Genomic DNA, 25,777 nt, shown 5'->3' on the forward strand with positions numbered 1-25,777 from the left:
TCATTTGTCTTCTTTAGTGAGGTTAACATAATAATTATCCCATTTTACAGATGACACAATGAAGCAGCTTAGCGCTCAAATAACTTGAAGCCCCTATCGATAGGTAGAACTGGAACTTGAGCCTACACCAGCTCACTGCAGAGCCTATGGGTTGCCCACTATACCACACTATGCTACACCCAAGAAAGGGCTAGGAGACAGCAGGGAAGGCTTTGCATGGCGTCACCCCCAGCCCCTTTCTGCTGGGGATGAGGTCAGCGGGGTCAGCTGTGTTCCCTGAGGAGGGCTCGGTTTGCCTATAGTGACTGACTTAGGACTTGGCCACATCACACTCCCTTCTGGAGTCTGTGTTCTTTCTGGGCCTGAGAAATGGACAGGCCTGCCTCCCCTCTGTGTCTCTGGGACACACAGAGGTCAGAGTTGTAGGTGGTCAGCCCTGCTGATTCAAACGGCTGTGGGGAGTAAGAGCTGGGACAACCAAGAAAAGAATGTAGGATGCCTACCCAACCCCAAGTGTGCCAGAAAGAAGAACTGGGGTAACCAGGGCTCAGCAATCCTTGAGGAAGCGGAACCATCATATCCCAGTTGCTGTGAATTCCTTTTGGGGACATAGACACAACCAGGCCAGCTCTGTTCCTGGCATTCCCTGTTATGCCAGCCCAGGGCCTGGGCCTGGAACTGGTTCCCGGCTGTGTGTGATCTCCTCCTCATGCCGTCATCTCTCCCCTAAGGTATGTTGGGAGCAGCAGCTGAGGCCAGGAGGCCCAGGCCCCCCAGCCACCCCACCCCCAGCGCTGGATGCCCTATCCCCGTTCCTTCGGAAGAAGGCCCAGATTCTGGAGGTGCTGAGAGCCCTGGAAGAGACTGACCCCTTGCTTCTCTGCTCACCTGCCGCCCCCTGGCGGCCTCCAGGCCAGGGGCCTGGCTCCCCAGAGCCCATCAACGGCGAGCTGTGTGGCCCGCCTCAGCCTGAACCCTCACCCTGGGCGCCCTGCCTGCTGCTAGGCCCTGGCAACCTGGGAGGCCTGCTGCACTGGGAGCGCCTCTTGGGGGGCCCGGGAGGGGCAGAGGGTACTGGGCAGCCCTGGGGTCCTAGCAGGGGACCTCCTCAGACCCAGGGCACCAGCTCTGGCCCACACTGTGCCCCAGGCAGCAGCTCCTCCTCCTCTTCTGATGAGGCAGGTGACCCCAATGAGGCACCCAGCCCTGACACCCTGCTCGGTGCCCTGGCCCGCAGACAGTTGAACCTGGGCCAGCTCCTTGAGGATACAGAGTCTTACCTACAGGCCTTCCTGGCCGGGGCTGCAGGTCCGCTCAATGGGGACCACCCAGGTCCTGGGCAGCCATCCTCCCCAGACCAGGGGCCCCCACAGCTGTCCAAATCCAAAGGCCTCCCCAAGTCAGCTTGGGGTGGGGGTACCCCAGAGGCCCACAGGCCAGGCTTTGGTGCTACCTCAGAGGGCCAGGGGCCCCTCCCCTTCCTTAGCATGTTCATGGGTGCTGGGGATGCCCCACTGGGCTCTCGGCCTGGCCACCCTCATTCCTCATCTCAGGTGAAAAGCAAGCTCCAAATTGGTCCCCCTTCTCCTGGGGAAGCCCAGGGACCACTTCTGCCCTCTCCAGCTAGGGGTCTCAAGTTTCTAAAGCTGCCTCCAGCCTCGGAGAAGAGCCCCAGCCCAGGAGGCCCACAGCTCAGTCCCCAGCTCCCCCGGAACTCGCGAATCCCCTGTCGGAACAGTGGCTCAGATGGCAGCCCCTCCCCACTGTTGGCCCGAAGGGGTCTGGGTGGAGGAGAGCTGTCCCCAGAGGGGGCACAAGGCCTGCCCACCAGCCCTTCACCCTGCTACACAACCCCAGACTCCACACAGCTCAGACCCCCGCAGTCAGCCTTGTCCACCACGCTGTCCCCAGGCCCAGTGGTGTCTCCCTGCTATGAGAACATCCTGGACCTTTCTAGGAGCACCTTTAGGGGGCCTTCCCCGGAGCCACCTCCATCCCCACTGCAGGTGCCCACCTACCCACAGCTAACTCTGGAGGTACCACAGGCCCCTGAGGTCCTCAGAAGCCCCGGAGTCCCCCCCAGCCCTTGCCTCCCAGAATCGTACCCCTATGGGAGCCCCCAGGAGAAGAGTTTGGACAAGGCAGGCTCGGAGTCTCCCCATCCTGGCCGCAGGACCGCAGGCAACTCATCCAAGAAGCCCAGCCAGGGGTCAGGGCGGCGACCTGGGGATCCTTGCAGCACACCTCTGCGGGACAGACTGGCGGCCCTGGGGAAGCTGAAGACAGGCCCTGAGGGGGCCCTGGGCCCAGAGAAGAATGGGGTGCCAGCCAGGCCTGGCACCGAAAAGACCCGGGGACCAGGGAAGTCAGGGGAGAGTGCTGGAGACATGGTGCCTCCCATCCACAGGCCACCAGAGCAGCTAGAAGCTAAGGGAGGGATACGGGGGGCAGTGGCCTTGGGCACGAACAGCCTGAAGCAGCAGGAACCCGGACTCATGGGGGATCCCGGGGCCCGAGTCTACTCCTCTCACTCCATGGGGGCCAGGGTGGACCTGGAGCCTGTCTCACCAAGGATCTGCCTCACCAAAGTGGAGCTGGCCAAGAGCCGGCTGGCAGGGGCCCTGTGCCCCCAGGTACCCCGTACCCCTGCCAAAGTGCCAACCTCAGCCCCAAGCCTGGGCAAGCCCAATAAAAGCCCTCACAGCAGCCCCACCAAGCTCCCTTCCAAGTCACCCACCAAGGTGGTGCCTCGACCTGGGGCTCCCCCAGTCACCAAGGAGTCCCCCAAACCTGACAAAGGGAAGGGCCCTCCCTGGGCAGACTGTGGTAGTACCACGGCCCAGCCCACACCCCTAGTACCTGGCCCCACTGACCCAAGCCAGGGCCCTGAGGGGCTGGCCCCACACTCAGCCATCGAGGAGAAGGTGATGAAGGGCATTGAGGAGAATGTGCTGCGGCTCCAGGGCCAGGAGCGAGCCCCTGGTGCCGAGGTCAAGCACCGCAACACCAGCAGCATCGCCAGCTGGTTTGGCCTTAAGAAGAGCAAGCTGCCAGCGCTGAACCGCCGCACGGAGGCCACCAAGAGCAAGGAGGGGGCTGGCGGGGGCTCCCCGCTCAGGAGGGAAGTCAAGATGGAATCCCGGAAGCTGGAGGCCGAGAGCCTCAACATCTCCAAGCTGATGGCCAAGGCGGAAGACCTGCGTCGGGCACTGGAAGAGGAGAAGGCCTACCTAAGCAGCAGGGCCCGGCCACGGCCTGGTGGCCCAGCCCCAGGGCCTAGCACAGGGTTGGGGCAGGTGCAGGGTCAACTGGCTGGCATGTACCAAGGTGCAGACACCTTCATGCAGCAGCTGCTAAACAGGTGAGGGTCTGGGGTCAGTCAACAGGTGCTTGGGCATGGGGCACTTTTCCCTTTGTAGGCACACCTGGGTCTGGAACTAGGCCTGCCTTTCCTGGGAGCTGGGGCTTTCCAGAGTTCAAAAGGGATAGAAGGCCACCAAAGCAGCTGGGGGGTCAGTGACTTGGCCTGGAGGAAAGATCAGGGGCTTGGCCTCGTTTCTGGCTTCTCATTTGAGAAGAGTTAACAGTCGCATCTTCCTGGATGGTCTCCATACCAGATGAGGCAGCCTGCATGTCATAAAGTGAAGGCTAGAGCCTACCTATGGGCTGATAAAGGTCTCCTTCAGGAAAGGGACAAGGGGAGTCCTTCCCATCTTGCCTTTTGACACCTGCCACAACAGGAGCTGTGGTTTAAAGAAGGGACCCACCTATCTTGGGGTTGCTCTGTCTGGGCCAGATGAGGCAGAAAGTCTGCAGGAATGGGGCCCCAGGTAGGGGGTGTGGTTTGGACCGCAGGTGTGCTCAGAAGTTCAGCTAGAGCAGGTGGAGTGTGTTGTTCATGGACCAGGATGTGACCGGGTCTGCTAGTCTACCTGGAATCACCATCAAGCAGTCTCTAGGCTTGACTCTGGATGACTTTGGGGGAGTTCCCCCATCTTCTCCCCTGCCCTCTGTTCCTCTTGGGTTCCCTAGGGTCCTTTCCTGTTGCCAGTGTCAAGAAGGGTTGGTGGGAGCAATCACTAGCGACATGTCTCCTTCCCCAGGGGTGGGTGGCAGGAAGTGCCTCCCTAAACCCACCACCATTGGCGGGTGCAAGGCTGGAATGTCTGGGTAGGTCAGGCTGCCCTCACCTACATCTGTGCTATTGCCCATAGGGTGGATGGCAAGGAGCTGCCACCCAAGAGCTGGCGGGAGCCCAAGCCTGAGTATGGGGATTTCCAGCCAGTGTCTTCTGACCCCAAGAGTCCTTGGCCAGCCTGTGGACCCCGTAATGGCCTGGTGGGCCCTCTTCAGGGCTGCGGAAAACCTCCTGGAAAGGTAAGTTGTTGGGACAGGGACTGGATAGAGGGCCTGGCTCTCTGGCCCTGCCAGGTCTCTTACCCCCTAGAGGGTTCCCCTTCCCCAAGACCATGAGTGCCAGATGCACTCACAGCCTCTAAGGGGAGACTGGAGAGGGGAGAGGGGCTTCCCAGTCTGCAGAGGCTCTCAGATCCATACTCCAGGGCCCTAATCCTCACACTCCCATACATTTACAGCCACATTCCCACCCCCTAGAGGCATGGGGAGGGGTGTGGAGTGGGGAGGAGTGGACTGTGAGGTCTCCTGTACCCCACACAGCCGAGCAGTGAGCCAGGGAGGCGGGAAGAGATGCCCTCGGAGGACAGCCTGGCCGAGCCAGTGCCCACCTCACACTTCACAGGTCAGCAGGGTCTGGGCTAAGGATGGGCCTGCCCCCAACCCCTCTACCCACTTCTTCCTACTTTACTTATTCCTGTCCCCGCAGCAGGTGCCAGGCTTTTTGTGCCATCTTGGTGCCAAGCACCAGGTGGGCACTGGAGCTACACAGGAACAAATTCTTCCCTGCCCTCAGGGTACTTGCCCCACCTACACCCCTTCCCCAAGCCCAGGGCAGGTGGGGATGGTGGACAGGTGCTGTGGAATGAGTCTGTTGGGCCAGGAGGAGTAGGGGTGGAGCCTGGGCTGGGCGGGAAGTGGAGGCAGGCCGGCTACTGAGCCCAGCCTCACGCTCTTGATGGACCTTCCCCTCCCCAGCCTGTGGCTCTTTGACTCGAACCTTGGACAGTGGCATTGGGACCTTCCCACCCCCAGACCATGGTAGCAGTGGGACCCCCAGCAAGAATCTTCCTAAGACCAAGCCAGCGCGGCTGGATCCCCCACCCGGGGTACCCCCAGCTCGGCCCCCACCCCTTACCAAAGTCCCCCGCCGCGCCCACACACTGGAGCGGGAGGTGCCAGGCATAGAGGAGCTGCTGGTGAGCGGGCGGCACCCCAGCATGCCAGCCTTCCCTGCACTGCTACCTGCTGCTCCGGGCCACCGGGGCCATGAGACCTGTCCTGATGGTGAGTGTCCAGGTGGGAGGGTGGGATGCCCCTGGGAGCCAGGCAGCTCCATCCACCTTCCCTTTGTTCCTGGACAGATCCCTGTGAAGACCCAGGCCCCACCCCTCCTGTCCAGCTGGCCAAGAACTGGACCTTCCCCAATACTAGGGCAGCTGGCAGCTCCTCGGATCCTTTCATGTGCCCACCCCGACAATTGGAGGGGCTGCCCAGGACCCCCATGGTGAGAATTGCAGCAGGGGAAAGGGAAAGGACTCGGGAGCAGGAGGGAGTGATGTGGGGAGACCAGTTTCTCCAGTGAGGTATGGCCTGTATATCGCACAGTCTCAGCGCTGCACCCTCTGGGGGGAGGACTGCCGGGATGCCCTGTGAGCGGCCCTCCCCCCACCCTCGTTGCACTCCTCTCGTGGGGAAAGGGTTTCTGTCCCTCCCCAGAACCTTGTAGGACTGTTCTCAGTTGTACCTCCAGCCTGCTTCCTCTGAAGTACACTCCACCTTGGGGGGCCCCCTCTGGAGCAGCTCCCCATCGGGTGCACAGACACCCCTCAGAGCTCAGTGCCTCTGAGGCTGGGCCGAAAGGTGGAGAGGAGCTTCCTCCCGAGCTGCCCCTCCTTTCCCAGGCCCTGCCCGTGGACCGGAAGCGAAGCCAGGAGTCCAGCCGCCCATCCCCTATGCCCCAGGGCCCAGCTTTTGGGGGTAGCCGCACCCCCAGCACTTCGGACATGGCTGAGGAAGGCAGAGTGGCCAGCGGAGGCCCCCCAGGGCTGGAGACCTCGGAGTCTCTCAGTGACTCGCTCTACGACTCGCTGTCCTCCTGTGGGAGTCAGGGATGAGGGGCTGCGCCACACCACGGCCCCGCTGGATTTGGGGACCACAGACTGGATCTGCTCTCTTCATGCCCCTGGAGCCAGGGCCCTCCCTGAAGGGACCAAGGAGGCAGGTGGATAAGAAGGTGAAAAGGGAGTCCCTGGCACACCTTACCACCCACTGCTACTGCGGATGAGATGACCATGCTCAGCTCAGGGAGAGACCCCGCCCTTGGTCCCTTCTCTCACCCAGAGTAAGGCTCTTCCTGGAAGGGACTGGGGGTTTAAGGCCACTGTGTCACAGCCCCCCAGCTCCTACTTCAGGCTGAGCCATCTTGTGGTGCTGGGCTTCCTGCCCACCAGCCGTGCCATCTCTGCCCAACTTGGCTGCTCCTCTGCCCCGAAGCCCTCGCAAGGTCCTCCTGGAGGCCCCTGTGCTTGTGGAGTTTGGGGGCCGGGGGACAAGTTGCCTTCTCTCTCTGTCCTGGTCCTCCCTGCTGTCTGGATGGTGCTGCCCTCCCCTGCCCCATGCCTTTGGGGTCTATTCGTCTATCTTTTTTGTTGTTGTTTTTATATATTGAATCGTCTGGCCCAGCCCCCAGCCCCGCACTGCGGTTAATTTATCTGTTGTTTAAAATGCGGCTGCTCTGCTTCCTGCCTCTGCTTCTGCCGTATCCCTAATAAAATGTGGAGGCCCCCTCCCTGCCCCTGACTCGGCTTGTTGTGTGGGAGGACTCAGGCAGGCCAGGTAGGAGGATACTGCATGGGTGCCAGGTTGAGAGACCCCAGGCACCCTTGTGACACAGCCCCCCAACCAGGGCAACTGGCTAGAGCCATCGCAGGAGGTAACAGAGGGTTGGGAGGGTAGGGCCTGCTTAGGTCCGGAAGGGTACCTGGGCTCAGAGAGATTCTCCTGGCCCAGGACTTGGGCAGGGCGTGAGGCTGGGCAGCCCCTTGGAGAAGGAGCTGGGGGAGATGGCTGTGGACATGCATTCAGGCCCCACGTGTCCCAGGCGGGATGGGACATGCAGACTCTGAGCAGAGTTGCATCTCTTCTCCAGACCTTGGTTTTCCTCCTCTACAGAAGATTAGAAGGTTAATCCAGACGAGCTGGTCCCATCAGCCAGATTTTCTTCTCAGCATTCTCTTCCTACTCCTTCTCTTAGTTAATATCATCATTGAAGAAATTAACAGGATGGAGAGGATCAAGTCAGATGTCTGGGTTTTTTTTTTTTTTTTTAAGTCGGTATCCCATTTTCTTACCTCTGTCTTCTGCTTCCAGGTTCCTATCCCACTGCTTTTATGGGCTTAAGCATAATATCACCAAGCTGTAAATCTCTGCTTCGTGCCAGGTGGGCTTCGAGAGGTCTACCTCCTTCCCACTTTTTATTTCTTGGTTTTTCAAGCCCTCTTCTCTGCTTGAACTTGGTAGATTACCTCATTTCCTAGTTAGAACAGAATTGTTTGCCTGCAGGATATTTCTCCTATTTCCTTTTGGGGAAGGAGTTTGGCATAGCGGGTTTGACATAGGACCTCTTTCAAGCTGAGATCAGAGGGTCCATCCACATTCTTGCCACCAGGGTCTGATCCATCTGCCGCCAGGCTCTATTCTCTGGTGTTTGCAAATGCAGGGCATCACCTTGGTTTCCAGGGCAATGTGGGCTGACTGACCAGGGCAGGGTAGGTGGCATCATTCACACCTGGCGCCTGGAGGCAGCTCTTGGCTACCAACTGTTCCATGGTGGGAAACCTAAATCTCTCAGCATTCTGCTAAGGGCCCCTGGGCCCAGATGAGCCACCCCACAGCCCACATAATTGTGTGCCCTCCACACAGACCCAATATTTTATCTCAATTCTGTGGAAGAGGATGTGCAGTTGAGTTTAAAGACACTCCTGGGGAATCAATTTCTTGCACTTCAAAGAAAGGTTTGGCTAAAAGACCATTTGATCCTTACTAGGGCAGAACACTGCATATCTCAGTTTGCAACATCTTCCTGCAGAACTCAGGTGAATTCCCTGTTTCCTCCAAGAACAGGTAAATGTTTGCCTTTCCAATGTGCGAGACCCATTCTGCTGGGTTTTCTAAACAAAGGGAGACAAAACTGCCAGGCCACCTCCTCCATCCCCCAAAATGGCATCAAGGCATCGGCAAAAGATTATGACAAAGCTTCAGGTTCAATTTCACTGGGCACTTTGCCTTTGCAGGAAATGTCCCAAAAATGTGAACTCAGGTTTTCTCTGGGTAGCCAGTGGTTTTTTTATTTTTTCTTCTTTACCCTTTTCTAGATTTTCTACGAATAGTGTGCTTTGTTTTCTTTAAGAAAAAAAAAATTTTTTTTAGAGATGGGGTCTCACTATGTTGCCCAGACTGGTCTCAAACTCCTGGCCTCAAGAGATCCTCCACCCTGGCCTCTCCAAGTTCAGGAGAATGGTGTGAACCCGGGAGGCGGAGCTGACAGTGAGCCGAGACCGCGCCACTGCACTCCAGCCTGGATGACAGAGCAAGACTCCGTCTCAAAAAAAAAAAAAAAAAATTGAAAAGAGGCTGGGCACTGTGGCTTACACCTGTAATCCCAGCACTTTGGGAGGCCAAGGTGGGCAGATCACGAGGTCAGGAGATCAAGACCATCCGGGCCAACACAGTGAAACCCCATCTCTACTAAAAATACAAAAATTAGCTGAGCATAGTGACGCACACCTCTAGTCCCAGCTACTTGGGAGGCTGAGGCAGGAGAATCACTTGAACCCAGGAGGCAGAGGTTGCTGTGAGCTGAGATCATGCCACTGCACTCCAGCTTGGTGACCGAGTGAGACTCCGCCTCAAAAAATAAAAATAAATAAATAATTGAAAAGAAATTAGGCCACATGCGGTGGCTCACACCTGTAATCCCAGCACTTTGGGAGGCCAAGGTGGGCGGATCACGAGGTCAGGAGTTTGAGACCACCCTGACCAACATGGTGAAACCCTGTCTCTACTAAAAATACAAAAAAAAAAAAAAAAAAAAAATTAGCCAGACGTGTTGGCACATGCCTGTAATCCCAGCTACTCAGGAGACTGAGGCTGAAGAATCACTTGAACCTGGAGGCAGAGGTTGCAGTGAGCCAAGATCACGCCACTGCACTCCAGCCTGGGCAACAGAGTGAGACTCCATATTGGTCTCAAAAAAAAAAAAAAAAGGAAAAGAAACAATGTTATACGAGGGAAATAAAAGGGGCTGCACATGGTGGCTCACACCTGTAATCCCAGCACTTTGGGAAGCCAAGGGAGGAAGATCACTTGCACCCAGGAGTTTGAGACCAGCCTGGGCTACACAGTGAGACTGTGTCTCTACAAAAAAATAAAAAATTAGGCCGGGGGCTGTGGCTCACATCTGTAATCCCAGCACTTTGAGAGGCCAAGGTAGGCAGATCACTTGAGGTCAGGAATTTGAGATCAGCCTGGCCAACCTGGTGAAACCCTGTCTCTACTGAAAATACACAAATTAGCCAGGTGTAGGGCACAGGCCTGTAATCCCAGCTACTTGGGAGGCAGAGATGAGAGAATCGCTTGAACCCAGGAGGCGGAGGTTGCAGTGAGCCGAGATCGCACCACTGCACTCCAGCCTGGGCAACAGAGCAAGACTCTGTTTCAAAAATAAATAAATAATTACCCAGGCATGGTAGTGCACACCTGTAATCCCAGCTACTCAAGAGGCTGAGGTGGGAGGATGGCTTGAGCCTGAGTGATTGGAGGCTGCAGTGAGCAATGATCATGTCACTGCAGTCAGCCTGGGCAACAGAGTGAGACCCTGTCTCAAAAAATAAAGAGTAAAAAATTAGCTAGGCATAGTGGTGTGAGCCTGTAGTCCTACCTACTTGGGAAGCTGAGGTGGGATGATTGCACGAACCCAGGAATTTGAGGCTGTAGTGAGCTATTAGAATCCCACTACATTTCAGCCTAGGCAACAAAGCAAGACCTTGTCTCTAAAAATTAAAAATAATAAAAAACAGAAAAAAGGAAAAATTCCCTTCATACTGTGCCGTCAGTTTCATTCCACAGGCAACCTGAGTTAAGTGGTTATCCTTTCAGATGTTTTTATTTATTTTTATTTATTTATTTTTGGCACAGAGTCTCGTTCTGTCATCCAGGCTGGAGTACAGTGGCAGGATCTCGGCTCAGTGCAACCTCTGCCTCCCAGGTTCAAGTGATTCTCATGCCTCAGCCTCCTAAGTAGCTGGTATTACAGATGTGCACCACCACACCCAACTAATTTTTGTATTTTTAGTAGAGACGGGGGTTTTACTATGTTGCCCAGGCTGGTCTCAAACTCCTGGCCTCATGTGATCTGCCAGTCTTGGCCTCCCAAAGTGCTGGGGTTATAGGCATGAGCCGCTGTTCCTGGCCCCTTTCAGATGTTTTTAAAATCCACATATATGCAAGCATATTTATGTTTACCTTTTATTAGACAACGAGATTATCTTGTAGTTACTGATCTTCTCTTTAGCACTCAGTAATGTATCTTGGAGATTTTTCCAAAACCCATGAATCTCCGCTTTTGTACGTTGTACTTCATTGTATAGACATACCTTATTTATTTGTTTTGTCATGACAACACTGCAGTGAACATTCCATATGTGTCTTTGGCCACTTGTATATTTCCATAAAATAAATTCCTATATTCTCCAGGTATGGTAGCTCATGCTGGTAATTTTAGCACTTTGAAAGGCTGAGGCAGAGAGAACTGCTTGAGGCCAGGAGTTTGAGACCAGCCTGGGCAACAGAGACCCCATCTCTACAAAACCTACAAAAATTAGCCAGATGTGGTGGCACACACCTGTAGTCCTAGCTACTTGGGAGGCTGAGGCAGGAGGATCCCTTCAGCCCGGAAGTTTGAGGCTACAGCAAGCTATGATCCCACCACTGCACTCCAGCCTGAGGAACAGGGTAAGAGCCTGTCTGTAAAATAAATAAATAAATTTCTATAAATGGAATTGCTGAGTCATACAGTATGCTTAGGTTTTTGTTGTTTGTTTGTTGAGACAGGGTTTCACTGTCACCCAGGCTTGCATGCAGTGGTGCCATCTCAGCTCACTACAACCTCCACCTCCCAGGTTCAATTGGCCATCCCACCTCAGCCTCCCCAGGAGCTGGGACCTAGGCATGTACCACCACACCCAGTTAACTTTTGTATTTTTTGTAGAGCCAGGTTTTGCTATGTTGCCCAGGCTGGTCTTGAACTCCTGGGCTCAAGTGATTCACTCGCCTTGGCCTCCCAAAGTGTTGGAATTAGAGGCATGAGCCACCGCACACGGCCTTAACTTTATTTTGTAATAGATATTCATAAGTTGCACTCCCACGAGCCACATACAAGTTGAACTTCTTCCCCATCATTATTATCAAACTTCTTGTTAGCCAGTTTGGTAGAAGAGATCATGTGGGATTTTGTGTCAGTGTCGGGACTGCTTTGGCTTTCACTCAAAGTGAAATGGGGAAGCAGTGGAGACTGATGAGAAGAGACTGTAGAGGGCTGGTACAGAAGCAGGAGCCAGTAAAGAGGCCTCTTCAGGAATCCCAGTGAGAGATGCTGGTGACCTGGACCAAGCGGAGACAGTCAGGATGACAGGATTTGCTGACATAATTGATGTGAAGAAAGAAGAGTCAAAGATAACTCTAAGGGTTTTGAAGCAAATGGAAGGGTGCCATTCACGGATATGGGGAAGACTGGCTAGAGCAGATGTGGGGGAGGGAAGGAAGGTCAGGAGTTAAGTGTTGGCCGTGTTAAATTTGAGATGCCTGTTGGATAACATCCAAGGGAAAATGTGGAGTAAGCAGTTGGTTATAGAAGTCCAGAGTTTAGAAAAGAGGCCTGGCTGGAGACATAAATTAGTAAGTCATCAGCATGTGGGTGTTATTTAAAACCAGAGGACTGGATGAGATCACCAAAGAAGTGAGAAGAGGAAAAGTCTGGGTCCTGACCCCTTGCATACTCCATTCTTTAGAGGTCAGAGGAAACGAGGAGGAAACAGTGAAGGAGGCTGCAGGGTGATCCTGGGAGAATGTGGGGTCTTGGCATGTACGTGAAGAAAATGTTTCAAGAAAGATTAAATAATCAGCTGTCACTTCTGCTGATGTGCAGGCAAAAAGAGGATTGAAAATTGCCTTTTGAGCCAGGCATGGTGGCATGCACCTTTTAGTTCTAGTGCTTTGGGAGGCTGAGGCAGGATGATCACTTGAGCCCAGGAGGTTGAGGCTGCAGGGAGCTATGATTGTGCCACTTCATTCCTGGGTGGATGACAGAGTGACACCCTGTCTCAAAGAAAAAAAAAAAAAATTGCCATTTGGATTTAGCAGCACAGAGGTCACTGGTGACCTTAACAGGAACAGTGATGGAAGTGAAAGCTGCTTTGAGTAGGTCAAGAGCAAATGGGAAAGGAAGAACTGGAGTATAGACAGCTCTTTTTTAGCATTGTGGCCCATCCCTATAGTCCCAGCTACTCAGGAGGCTGAGGAGGGAGGATCATTGAGCCCAGGAATTCGAGGCAGCAGTGAGCTATGATCGCACCACTGCACTCTCCAGCCTGGGCGACAAAGCGAGACTCTGTCTCTAAAAAAAGAAAAATAAATAATTTAAGAAATAGAAAATTCCTAGGCCGGGTGCAGTGGCTCATGCCTATAATCTCAGCACTTTGGGAGGCCGAGGCAGGAGGATCACGAGGTCAGGAGATCAAGACCATCCTGGCTAACGCGGTAAAACCTCGTCTCTACTAAAAATATAAAAAATTAGCTGGGCGTGGTGGCGGGTGCCTGTAGTCCCAGCTACTCAGGAGGCTGAGGCAGGAGAACAGCGTGAACCCGGGAGGCAGAGGTTGCAGCGAGCAGAGATCGCGCCACTGCACTCCAGCCTGGGCAACAGAGTGAGACTCTGTCTCAAAAAAAAAAAAAATTATTTTAAGATATAGGGAAGAAAAAGGCACACGCCTATAAGTCCCCCACCAGCTACTCAGGAAGCTGAAGTGGGAGAATCTCCTGAGTTTAAGAGTTCGAGGTTTGAGGCCATCCTGATCTTGTTTTCCCTGGACACTGTCATTTCATTTTCTTTTCTCTTTTCTTCTTTTCTTTTTTCTTTTCTTTTCTTCTTTTCTCTTCTCTTCTCTTCTCTTTTCTCTCTTCTCTTCTCTTCTCTTCTTTTGTTTATTGAGATGGAGCCTCGCTGTGTTGCCCAGGCTGGAGTGCAGTGGCACGATCTCAGCTCACTGCAACCTCCACCTCCTGAGTTCAAGCAATTGTCGTGCCTCAGCCTCCTGAGTAGCTGGGATTACAGGCACGTGCCACCACGTGTGGCTAATTTTTGTATTTTTAGTAGAGACGGGGTTTCACCATGTTGGCCAGGCTGGTCTTGAACTCCTGACCTCAGGTGATTCATCCGCCTCAGCCTCCCAAGGTGCTTGGATTACAGGCGTGACCCACTGCGCCCAGCCTAGACACCTTCTTTAGGGAAAAATGAGTAGAAGAGAATGGGAGAGGAGATTGGGTCAAGAAATTAGACTTTTAACATTTTAAAGTTTTTATTTTTGAAACTATTCCATACACAAATGTTTCAAATACAGTACAAAGTTTTTTTTCCTCTCCTAAACTATCTTTATTTATTTATTTATTTATTTATTTAATTTATTTATTTTTGAGACGGAGTCTCGCTCTGTCCCCCAGGCTGGAGTGCAACGGCGCGATCTCAGCTCACTGCAAGCTCTGCCTCCCGGATTCACGTCATTCTCCTGCCTCAGCCTCCTGTATTTATTTATTTTTTTAACAGAGTCTTACTCTGTCACCTAGGCTGGAGTGCAGTGGCGTGATCTCGGCTCACTGAAACCTCCGCCTGCTTGGGTTCAAGTGATTCTCCTACCTTAGCCTCTTGAGTAGCTGGGATTACAGGCGCCTGCCACCACGCCTGGTCTTTTGCCTAAACTATTTACGAGTAGGTTGCTAACATGATGTTTTATCACCCCAAACACTTCAGGTTTGTTTACTACAAACAAGGAAACTTATCTTCCCCAAAACCGTACCACCATCAAAATCAGAAATTCATATTGATAAAAAACTTACCTACTCCTCAGACCACAGTCAACTTTCACTAATTGTCAGAATAATGTCCTTTCTAGTTAAAGTCACACATTGCATTCAGTTGTCATGTTTATTTAGTCTCCTTCAATCTGGAACAATTCCTCAGTCCTTCCTAACTTACAGGACCTTGAAATTTTGGAAGATTACAGACATTGATATTGATTTGTCTCATTATGAAGAATGCTCATTTTCATTACTTGCTGTCTGGTAGGTCTCTCCATCACACATTTACTACTTTTCCCTTTATAATGAATAATTACGCTGTAGGTAGGTACTCTGAAACTATATAAATATTTACGTTTTATTTAAGTTTTTATGTGTTCATTTATTTAAACCAGTATAGAATTATGGTTTATTATTTTGTTCGGTGGTTTATATTCTCAAACTGTCCATGATTTGACCAGTGGGAGCCCCTTCAAACTGGCTTCTGTGTCTTTTTGACAAATCCTCATCATTCTTCAAGGATACTTACTTTCTGTCATAACATGCTCGAGATTCATCTTGGATTTTCCCTAACCCAGCACTGGAATCAAGCATTTTTCCGAAGAGCTCTGTTTTATTTGTGTGGGGAGTATTTAGAAACAAAGATCTGGAGGCTGGGTATGCTCATCGCTGTTGGAGTGTTGTTGCTCCCAGGCTCTAAGGGTGGGTTTCTTCAACACAGGAAAAGTTAGCCAGACAGGCCCAGTGGCACATGCTTGTAGTCCCAGCTAGTTGGGAGACTGAGACAGGAGGATCACTTGAGCCTAGGAGTCAAGTTCAGCCGGGGCTGCATAGTGAGTCCCCCATCTCTAAAAATTAAAAAAAAAAAAAGAAATAAAGCATATTCTTATACTTACCGGAATGATAAAACAGAGAAAATCTGGGGCCGGGTACAGTGGCTCACGCCTGTAATCCCAGCAGTTTGGGAGGCCGAGGCGGGCAGATCACAAGGTAAGAGACTGAGACCATCCTGGCCAACATGGTGAAACCCCATCTCTACTAAAAATACAAAAATTAGATGGGCGTGGTGGCACATGCCTGTAGTCCCAGCTACTTGGGAGGCTGAGGCAGGAGAATCGCTTGAACCCAGGAGGCAGAGGTTGCAGTGAGCCGAGATCATGCCACTGCACTCCAGCCTGGCAACAGAGTGAGACTCCACCTCAAAAGAAAGGAGAGGAGAGGAGAAGGAGAGGGGGGGAGGAGGGGAGTGAGGAGAATGAGGCGGGGTTGGAGGAGAGGGGAGGGGAGGAGAGGCCGAGTTTGCTCTTTTCTTATTTTTCTCTTTCTGAGGTTTTCGATGTTTTGGTATTGCTTAGTGGGTTTACCTTAGCGGAGGGGGGGTTTTGCTGGTTGTGTGCTTTTTTTAGAGTTCTCTTCGGTTTCCTGAGTAGGGGTTGTCTTGTATTCGTAGGGGGAGGGGAGGAGAGGTGTGGGGGAAAGGAAGGAAAGAAAGGAAGAAAGAAAGAAAATCTGATGACGCAGGAAAGAGAAGAGGGAATTGTTGGACTCCAGTGCATAAGTGGCTTTCAATAGCATTCATATGTACAGGAAGGAGGAAGGCACAGAAGCAGGTAGTTGGGTATATGTGATGTGTCTAACTATAGAAGTTCTCTCCTGGGTGCTTTTATTTTCTCAAGGAAATATTCAAGATCATCAGCTAAGAAAGATGGCAGGAGAAGATGTTGGAGGCTTGAGAAGACAGGAGAACACATGAGTATTCATCTGGGAGCTCAAAAGAGTGAATGGACTGGGAAATGTAGTAGGGATTACCAGGCAGCTTGAAGGGTCCACCTTAGGTAATTAAGAATTTAAAGGGAGACTGATTAACATTAACGTATTGGTTTTCTTCTCCAGTCCATGCTTCCCATGCAGTGAGTTGAATTAGCCAGGGGTGCAAGAAAGGAGAGGGAAAGAAGCAAAGGAATTGAAGGTATATGCAGGGGAGTGATTCTATTTTTTTTGCAGGGGGCGGGGGGAGTCAGTGTCTTGCTCTGTCACTCAGGTTGAAGTGCAGTGGAGAGATCACAGCTCACTGCAGCCTCAAATTCCTGGGCTCAAGGGATCCTCCTGCCTCAGCCTCCTGAGTAGCTGGGATTACAGGTGTGACTGTGGTCTTTCAATTGGATAAAAAGGGAAAAAGGAACAGTAGAAGAGGGAAGTATGGGGGAATAGGGACAGCAGATTGTAGGTCCTGGTGGGATCAAAGGAATTTTGCAGGCAGAGTACTAGTGGGCATGAGTTGGAAAGATGTTGGGAAGAAATGAGGTGGTGGTCACGGGATGAGCTGTATGACATTGAGAGAATGGGAATGGGAATGGGGTGTTATGGGTTGAATTGTGTCCCTATCCCCCTAAGATGTGAAGGCCTACCCCCAGTATCTCAGAATGTGACCTTATCTGGAAATAGGGTCAAGTTAAAATGAGGTCATTCAGGTGGGCCCTACTCCTATTTTGACTGGTGTCCTTATAAAAAGGAGGAACTTGAAGCCAGATGGACAAGCACACAGGGAGACACCATGTACATTAGTCCATTCTCATGCTGCTAATAAATACATGCCCTAGACTGGGTAATTTATCAAGGAAAGAGGTTTAATTGACTCACAGTTAAGCATGGCTGGGGAGGCCTCAGGGAACTTACAATCATGGTGGAAGGGGAAGCAAACATGTCCTTCACATGGCGGTAGAAGAAGTGCTGAGCAAAAGTGGGGAATGCCCCTTATAAAACCATCAGATCTCGTGAGAACTCACTCACTGTCACAAGAATAACATGAGGCTACCCACCCCCATAATTAAATTACCTCCCACTGGGTCCCTCCCACAACACATGGGGATTATGGAAACTACAATTAAAGTTGAAATCTGGGTGGGGACATGGCCAAACCGTATCACCATGTGAAGATGAAAGCAGAGGTCAGGGTGATGCATCCATGAGCCAAGGAACCCCAAGCATTGCCAGCAAACCCAAGCATTGCCAGCAACCTCCAGAAGCTGGGTGAGAGGCACAGACAGGTTCTGTCTCACAGCCTCAGAAGGAACTAACACTGACATCACCTTGATCTCGGACTTCCATCCTCCAGAAGAAGGCTACATTTCTGTGACAATATATTTCTGCTGTCTAAGCCATCCAGTCTGTGGTACTTTGATGACAGCCCTAGCAAACTAATACAGAGGAGTTGCAGTTATCAGTAATGACAAGGAGCAGGGTGTGGCCATGAGAGGTCATTGGAGGAGAGGAGATCATGGAAGTGAGAGGCCAGGGTATGGGGAAGATGTATCTACGTGAATATTGAAATCTCTAAGGACCTGGTGCAGTGGCTCACGATTGGAATCCCAGCACTTTTGGAAGCTGAGAGGGAGGATTACTTGAGCCCAAAAGCTCAAGACCAGCCTGGGCAACATGGTGAAACCCTGTCTCTACAAAAAAATACAAAAGTCAGCCTGGCGTGGTGGCACATGCCTGTAGTCCCAACTACTCAGGAGGCTGATGGGAGGATTGCTTGAGCCTGGGCGGTTGAGGCTGCAGTGAGCCGAGATCGCAGTGCTGCACTCCAGCCTGGGAGACAGAGCGAGACCCTGTCTCAAAAACAACAACAGGCCAGTGCGGTGGCTCACGCCTGTAATCCCAGCACTTTGGGAGGCCAGGGCGTGTGGATTACCTGAGGTCAGGAGTTCGAGACCAGCCTGACCAACATGGTGAAACCTCATCTCTACTAAAAATACAAAAAGTAGCTGGGCGTAGTGGCGCGCACCTGTAATCCCAGCTTTTGGGGAGGCTGAGGCAGGAGAACTGCTTGAACCCAGGAGGCGGAGGTTGCAGTGAGCCAAGATTCTGCCATTGGACTGCAGCCTGGGATATAAGACCAAAACTCTGTTTCAAAACAACAACAACAACAACAACAAACCAAAATCTAACCAAACAAACAAAAATAAATCTCTAAGAATTAGGGCAGAAATCACGTCAGGGAGAATGACAGTGAGGTAGGAATGAAACCTTCAAGAAATACGGAAGTAGCCCAGGGATTGGTAGGTGCGTGCAAAGAGGGAGGCAGCGTCCAACAACCTGAGACTCAGAGCTGAGGGATTTTAGGGAAGAAGGTTCTGAAAACAGCACTGAAGAGCAAGGAGGGAGCCTTGAGGCACAAAGGTGAGGCAGGGAAAGCTGCACCCACCTGAGGGGATTGCAGGGAGGGCCGTGTCCTCCAGGGGGAGCCGGGAACCTGCTGCCTCGGAAGGCAAAGGGAACACTGGGTGAAGATCCAGACGGGGAGTTTTAGGGATGAAAGGCTATGAATTCCAGAGGGCCCAGTGGAAGGGCTTCGGGAGTTGGGAACAGACTTGGGAATGTGCAGAGCAGTTTAAGGATTAGAGTATGTGAGATGAGGGGTCATCACACATCGATGGAGGACCTACAAAATATGATGGCCATTGTCTATCAGTTTACCATATGGGGCCCTCACTTTCATTCTATATCTCTGTACCATTTTAATTTCACACCGTGTGGATGGGGAAGTGGTGAAGATATGGGATGGTCACTGCAGACAGTGGAGAGGGGCCAGGGTAAGGACAAATCAAGGGTTTTCAAAAGAGGTTGGAGCCCAGTGGAGGCTGAAGTCCAGGCATCTCCTTAGCACCAGACTGCAGGAAAGTCCAACTTCTGTGGTTGCTGCTGCTTCTCCCAGCAGGGTACAAAGGCCTGGTTCTAGGACTAGAGAAGGAAGATTGCGGGATTAATCCAAGGTCGGGCTTTGCCCATGAGGGAATTGGCGAGAGGCTAAGTGGAGTGACCCAGAGCCTCCAGCTCGAGTAATACTAATAATAATATCTAGGCGCAAACGCATATATAATATTTACAATGTGCCAGGCACTGTGCTAAGCACTTTATACAGATTAAGTCCATTAATCCTCACCACAATGTCTTTGGGTAGGTATTATTGTTATTTGTTTTACTAGAAGAAAGTGAGGATCAGAGAACTTAAGTAACTTTCCCAATGTCAAAGCTTGTCTATGGAAGAGCTGTGAGACAAGCCCAGACAGCTTAGCCCCAGAGTCTGCATTCAAAATCACAACACAAGTCAGGTGCTGTGGCTCATGCCTGAAATCCTAGCACTTTGGGAGGCCGAGGCAAGAGGATCACTTGAGCCCAGAAGTTTGAGACTAGCCTGTGCAACATGGTAAAACCCCATCTCTACTAAAAATATAAAAATTAGCCAAGTGTGGTGGCAGGCGCCTGTAATCCCAGCTACTCGGGAGGCTGAGGCAGGAGAATCACTTGAACCCGGGAGATGGAGGTTGCAGTGAGCTGAGATCATGCCAGCCATTGCACTCCAAACTGAGTGACAGAGTGAGACTCCATCTCAAAAAAAAAGAAAGGAAGCAAGGTCAAGTGGAGGAATTAAGGGGCAGGACTGGGCTTGTAATGCAACCAGTGTAGGTGAGGAGGGGGCAGAGGAAGTGAGAACTGAATAACGTGGCTGTGGCCTGAGAGTAGGAGAGCAGATGATGAAATGGGGCTGGGGCAGATGAGTCTCACTGCAGGAGACCAAGAAGCTGGATGGGGGAGGGTCAGCCACAGGAGCCCTGGGGCATCCCAAGTGACATGAACGAGGAGGGAGAGGACACTTGGATACAGGTCTGATAAATGCAGAGAACAGTTCATGCGAGAGATTGAGCAGGCAGGCCCAGTCAGGTGGCAAATGCCATCAGGAAATCAGGTTTTTCCCGCTGACTCGGGAAGCCAAGAAGATAGCATTGGGGGCCGTCTCTAAGGCGGGAGCGTTCCCAGGAATTTTTTTTTAAATAACAAATATAAGTTTGCCACATATGTTGTTTTCAATTCCTTCAACTTAAAAAAATACATATTGTTGGCGAGATGCGGTGGTTCACACCTGTAATCCCAGCACTTTGGGAGGCTGAGGTGAGCAGATCACTTGAGGCCAGGAGTCAAGAGACCAGCCTGTGCAACATGGTGAAACATGTAGCCACCAGATGGTGCAACCGAGGCAGCGCCCATCCGAGAAGTTTGCAGGCCTGAACTGCCACCCTGTGGTGGGAAGAGGAAATATCCAGAGTACCTTCGTTTCACCCTTTGTGACCAATGCACCAAATCCTGACCACAGTCTCCCTAGCCCACTGCAGGTCTTGGACAAAGTACAGATAATACAAATATATGGGCTTGACGGAAAGAAACTCTTCCCTGGCCTTATCTGTTTCTCCTGGAAGTAACCCTGCCAGTCCTTCCCACAACCTGGCATGGGGGGCGGGGGACACTTATCCTACACTCAGCCCCAAGGTACTGAGCACTGGCAAGGGAGCAGGATGCATGGTGAGCCTTGTCTGACTTTCCCACCCTGGCCTTCCTGAAGTCAGGACGCACTTCGGGTGACCTCCCTCCCCATGCTGTGCCTCCACTTTCAGGCCTTCATTTTCTCATCCAACCATGTTGTTAATCCGCAAACCTTCACACCAAGTAGGTGTGAAACGCTGAGCCAGAGAGCAGGAATTCAGAGGTGAATGTGGCTCCCAGTTCCAGTGGGTGATGCCAACAGCCCCCAGGTTATTCCAGCTGTGCTGTGATGGAGGAAGGCCCCAGAAGAGGCTCCTCTAACAGTCTTGAGGGCTTGCAGGAGACTTCCTAGATGAGGTGACATCAAAACTAAGACCTGTGGCCGAGTGAGGTGACTCACACCTATAATCCCAGGACTTTGGGAGGCCAAGGCGGGTGGATCACTTGAAGTCAGCAGCTCGAGACCAGCCTGGCCAACATGGTGAAACTCCGTCTCTACTAAAAATACAAAAATTAGGCGTGGTGGCAGACGCCTGTAATACCAGCTACTCAGGAGGCTGAGGCAGAAGAACTGCTTGAACCCGGGAGGCAGTGGTTGCAGTGAGCCTAGATTGCACCACTGCACTCTAGCCTGGGTGACAGAATGAGACTGTCTAAAAAAAAAATACAACACAAAAACCCCACAAAACAACCTAAGATCTGCAGGGTGGGCACGACTGACCTAGGGAGAGAGAGTGGAGTGAGAGTTCTAGGCAGATAACGAAAAACGCCAATCAATGTGTAACAGCAAGGGATCTAGTGGAATATTCTAGCATAAAAATGAGTCTCATGGCTGAGGCACTGAAAGATGAGAGGACAGAGGTAAACCAGAGCCTGGGAAGTATGATGAGAAGTTTGGATTTTGCCTAAAGAGCAAAGATAAGCCATTGAAAAGTTCAGCGTAGAAAGGTCATTCTAGAAGTAGTGCAGTGGGTTGGGGGGACTGCGGTCAGGATTTGGTGCATTGCTCACAAAGGGTGAAAGAATGGCACTCTGCATATTTCGTCTTCTCGCCACAGAGTGGCATTTCAGGCCTGCAAACCTCTCAGATGGACTGCAGAAATCCAAGGCTGGTGAGGATGCTGGGACAATCATCCAGGTGAGATTCAGTGGGGCCTAAACCTAGGCAGTGGTGGAGGAGATGGAGAACCGTGGAATAAGTTTCCACACACTCAAGTGGTGAGGTGCCTGGGTTCCTGATGGAGCCTTTGAGATCCATCTAAGTTGTTGTATGTGTCTGTGGTTCATTCCTTTTATTGCAGAGTAGTATTCCATTGTATGGTATATACCAGTTTGTTCATTCATTCACATATTGAAGAATATTTGGGTTTGTTCTAGTTGTAGGCTATTACAAATAAAGCCTCTCTGAACTTCTATGTACAGGTTTCTTTTTCTTTTAGACGGAATCTCACTCTGTCGCCCAGGCTGGAGTGAAGTGACACAATCTTGACTCACTGCAACCTCCGCCCCCTGGGTTCAAGTGATTCTCCTGCCTCAGCCTCCCAAGTAGCTGGGATTACAGGTACCCACCACCAAATCCGGCTAATTTTTACGCGTTTATTAGAGACAGGGTTTCACCCTGTTGGCCAGGCTGGTCTTAAACTCCTGACCTCAAGTGACCCGCCCGCCTCGGCCTCCCAAAGTGCTGGGATTACAGGCATGCCGCGCCTGGCCTCATGTAGAGGTTTCTGTATGAACACAAATTTTTATTTCTCTAGGGCAAACACCCAGCAGTACAATTGCTGGGTTGTGTGGTTAATATGTTTAATTTTAAAAGAAGAACCTGCCAAATTGTTTTCCAGAAAGTCTGTACCATGTTATCTTACCACCAGGGACATACAATAGATCCAGCTGCTCCACATTCACAGGAGCACTCAGTATCATTGTGTCCGGAATTGGTGGGTTCTTCGTCTCGCTGACTTCAAGAATGAAGCCCAGACCCTCGCGTTGAGTGTTACAGTTCTTAAAGATAGTGTGTCCGTAGTTTGTGCTTGGAACTTCTTGCTGGTGGGTTCGTGGACTTGCTAACAGGAATGAAGCTACAGACCTTCGTGGTGTTACAGCTCTTAAAGGCAGCTGGACCCAAAGATCGAGCAGCAGCAAGATTTTTTGTAAAGAGCAAAGGAACAAAGCCTCCAGGGTGCGGAAGACAACCCAACCGGGTTGCTGCTGGCCAGCGCTGGCAGCCTGGTTTTATTGTCGTCTGGCCCCACCCACATCCTGCTGATTGGTCCATTTTACAGAGAGCTGATTGAACTGTTTTGACAGTGTGCTGATTGGTGCCTTTATAATACTTTAGCTAGACACAGAATGCTAGACAGAAAAGTTCTCCAAGTCCCCACTAGGTTAGCTAGATACAGAGTACAGATTGGTGTATTTACAAACCTTGAGCTAGACACAGAGTGCTGATTGGTGCATTTACAATCCTCTAGCTAGACACAGAGTGCTGATTGGTGTATTTACAATCCCTTAGCTAGACATAAAGGTTCTCCAAGTCCCCACTAGACTCAGGAGCCCAGCTGGCTTCACCTGGTGGATTCCGCACTGGGGCCGCAGGCCGACCTGCCTGCTAGTCCTGCGCCGTGCACCGATACTCCTCAGCCCCTGGGCGGTTGATGGGACCAAGCACCGCGGAGCAGGGGGCGGCGCTTGTCGGGGAGGCTGGGGCCGCGCGGGAGCCTACTGCGGAGGGGAGGGGTTTGGGGCATGACGGGCTGCAGGTCCCGAGCCCTGCCCCGCCAGGCGGCAGCTGAGGCCCGGCGAGAACTCGAGCGCAGTGCTGGCTGGCCGGCACTGCTGGGGGACCCGCCGCACCCTCTTCTGCTGCTGGCCCGGATGCTAAGCCCCTCACTGCCCTGGCCCGGCGGTGCCGGCCAGCCGCTCCGTGTGCGGGGCCCGCGCCCGCGCCCGCGCGCGCGCCGCGCGCAGCCCGGTTCCCGCCCGCACGTCTTCCCTCCACACTTCCCTGCAAGCGGAGGGAGGCGGCTCCGGCCTCGGCCAGCCCAGAGAGGGGCTCCCACAGTGCCGTGGCGGGCTGAAGGGCTCCTCAAGCGCCGCCAGAGTGGATGCCGAGGCCGAGGAGGCGCCGAGAGGGAGGGCTGCTAGCACGTTGTCACCTCTCATTATCACTTCAAAAAAATTTTAGCCATTCTAGTAGGTGTGTAGTAGTATTTAATTGTTGCTTTAATTTGCGTTTCCTTAATGTCTAATAATGTTAAACAACTTTTTTCTTTTCTTTTTTTTTTTTTTTTTTTTTTTTTTGAGACAGGGTCTTGCTCTGTGGCCCAGGCAAGGGTGCAGTAGGGCAGTCACAGCTCCCTGCAGCTCAGCCTCCTGGGCTCAAGTGATCCTGCCAACTCAGCCTCCTGAGTAGCTGGAACTACAGGTCCATGCCACCACACCCAACTAATTTTTACATTTTGAACATATTTTCATGTGCATTGCCATTTGTGTATCTTCTTTGGCGAAGTAGTGAACTTCAAGGAGCTGACATTTTTATGGTTTAAACATGTGCCAAGTCAGGCTGGGTGTGGTGCGTCATGCCTGTAATTTCAGTACTTTGGGAGGTCAAGGCAGGTGGATCATCTGAGGTCAGGCGTTCGAGACCAGTGTGGCCAACATGGTGAAACACTGTCTCTACTAAAAAAAAAAAAAATACAAAAAATTAGCCGGGTGTGATGGCAGGTACCTGTAATCTAACTACTCAGGAGGCTGAGGCAGGAGAATTGCTTGAACCCAGGAGGCAGAGGTTGCAGTGAGCTGAGATCGTGCCACTGCACTCCAGCCAGGGCAACAGAGTGAGACTCTGTCTCAAAAAAAAAAAAAAAAAAAAAAAAAAGGAAAAGAAAAAAGTGCCAGGTCATCCATATGTCTATTCCTAACTTCTTCCCTTAGCTTTAGATTCATATCCCAATGTCCCCTGGCATCTGCAAGGGTGTCCCACACCACTGCAATCTCAGCATGTCAGAGCCATAACTACCATCTCACCCGCAGGCCTGGGCCTCCCCAGTGGAAGAACTCACATTTAGAAATTTTATTATGGGCTGAACACACTTCTAAATTGTTTACATACAGTAAGACAGGGATCTTGTCATTGTGTGAATATGGTAAAATATACTTACACAAACCTAGATCATTTAGCCTACTACACACTTAAGCTCTATGGTATAGCCTATTGCTCCTAGGCTACAAACCTGTACGGCATCTGACTATACTGAATACTATAGGCAATTATAGTAACATCATGATGAGCATTTGTGTATCCAAACAGAAAAGCTACAGTAAAAATATAGTATGATAATTTTTTTTTTTTAGACAGAGTCTCGTTCTGTTGCCCAGGCTGGAGTGCTATGACATGATCACAGCTCACCTCACTACAGCCTCTGCCTCCGGGGTTCTAGCTATTTTCCTGCCTCAGCCTCCCAAGTAGCTGAGACTACAGGCATGTGCCACCACGCCCAGCTAATTTTTGTATTATTAGTAGAGACGGGGTTTCACTATGTTGGTAAGGCTGGTCTTGAACTCCTGACCTCGTGATCTGCCTGCCTCGGCCTCCCAAAGTGCTGGGATTACAGGCGTGAGCATAGGATTACCATCATATAAGCAGTGTGTCATTGACCAAAACATCATCATATGGCACATGACTGTATTTTATTAATTTAATTCTCACAATAGTTCTATACAGGAAGTACTGTTATTACTTCCATTTTACACATGGGAAAATGAGACACAGAAAGGCTGAGTAACTCTCCCAAGCTTGCACAGTTGGCAAGTAGCTGGTAGGACCATCCCGACCCCCTGAGAATCATCCTTGATCTCCTGTCTTTCTCACTTCCCCATGTCTAATTAATCACTAAGGCCTGGAGATTTTACCTCCAGAATATTTTAGTCCATTGTCTCCTGTTGTTATGACTACTGCTCTACTTCACATCATCTTTTCTCTTGCCTGGACCATTATACCTTTTTTATTTCTGTAGTTTTCCATGATAGAACATTTCAAACACAGAAGGAGAGAGAATCGTACAATGAATGTCCATTGCCTAGCCACAACCGATATAAACTCATGACCATTCATATTATCTATACCTTCTACTTCCTTCGCTCCCTGCCACGATTCAATTTTTTTTTGTCTTTTTAAAAATTTCTTTTAGCA

At 51.3% G+C, this 25,777-nt stretch overlaps 1 protein-coding gene across 6 annotated transcripts in view; it reads left to right on the forward strand.

The window, feature by feature from the left end:
* The window catches only part of NCKAP5L (NCK associated protein 5 like), a 38,859-nt gene extending 31,930 nt beyond the window's left edge, over positions 1–6,929 (forward strand). For all 6 annotated transcript variants that reach the window (XM_010385376.2, XM_010385377.2, XM_030939157.1 and 3 more), the window contains 6 exons: positions 732–3,361; positions 4,215–4,377; positions 4,678–4,759; positions 5,113–5,421; positions 5,499–5,641; positions 6,039–6,929. In XM_010385376.2, coding sequence (XP_010383678.1) covers positions 732–3,361; positions 4,215–4,377; positions 4,678–4,759; positions 5,113–5,421; positions 5,499–5,641; positions 6,039–6,251 — 3,540 coding nt within the window. In that variant the 3' untranslated portion in view covers positions 6,252–6,929. The remainder of the gene's footprint in view (positions 1–731; positions 3,362–4,214; positions 4,378–4,677; positions 4,760–5,112; positions 5,422–5,498; positions 5,642–6,038) is intronic.
* The last annotated feature ends 18,848 nt before the right edge of the window (positions 6,930–25,777 follow it).

Source organism: Rhinopithecus roxellana, chromosome 10 (assembly GCF_007565055.1).
Source record: "Rhinopithecus roxellana isolate Shanxi Qingling chromosome 10, ASM756505v1, whole genome shotgun sequence".
Lineage (NCBI taxonomy): Eukaryota > Metazoa > Chordata > Mammalia > Primates > Cercopithecidae > Rhinopithecus > Rhinopithecus roxellana.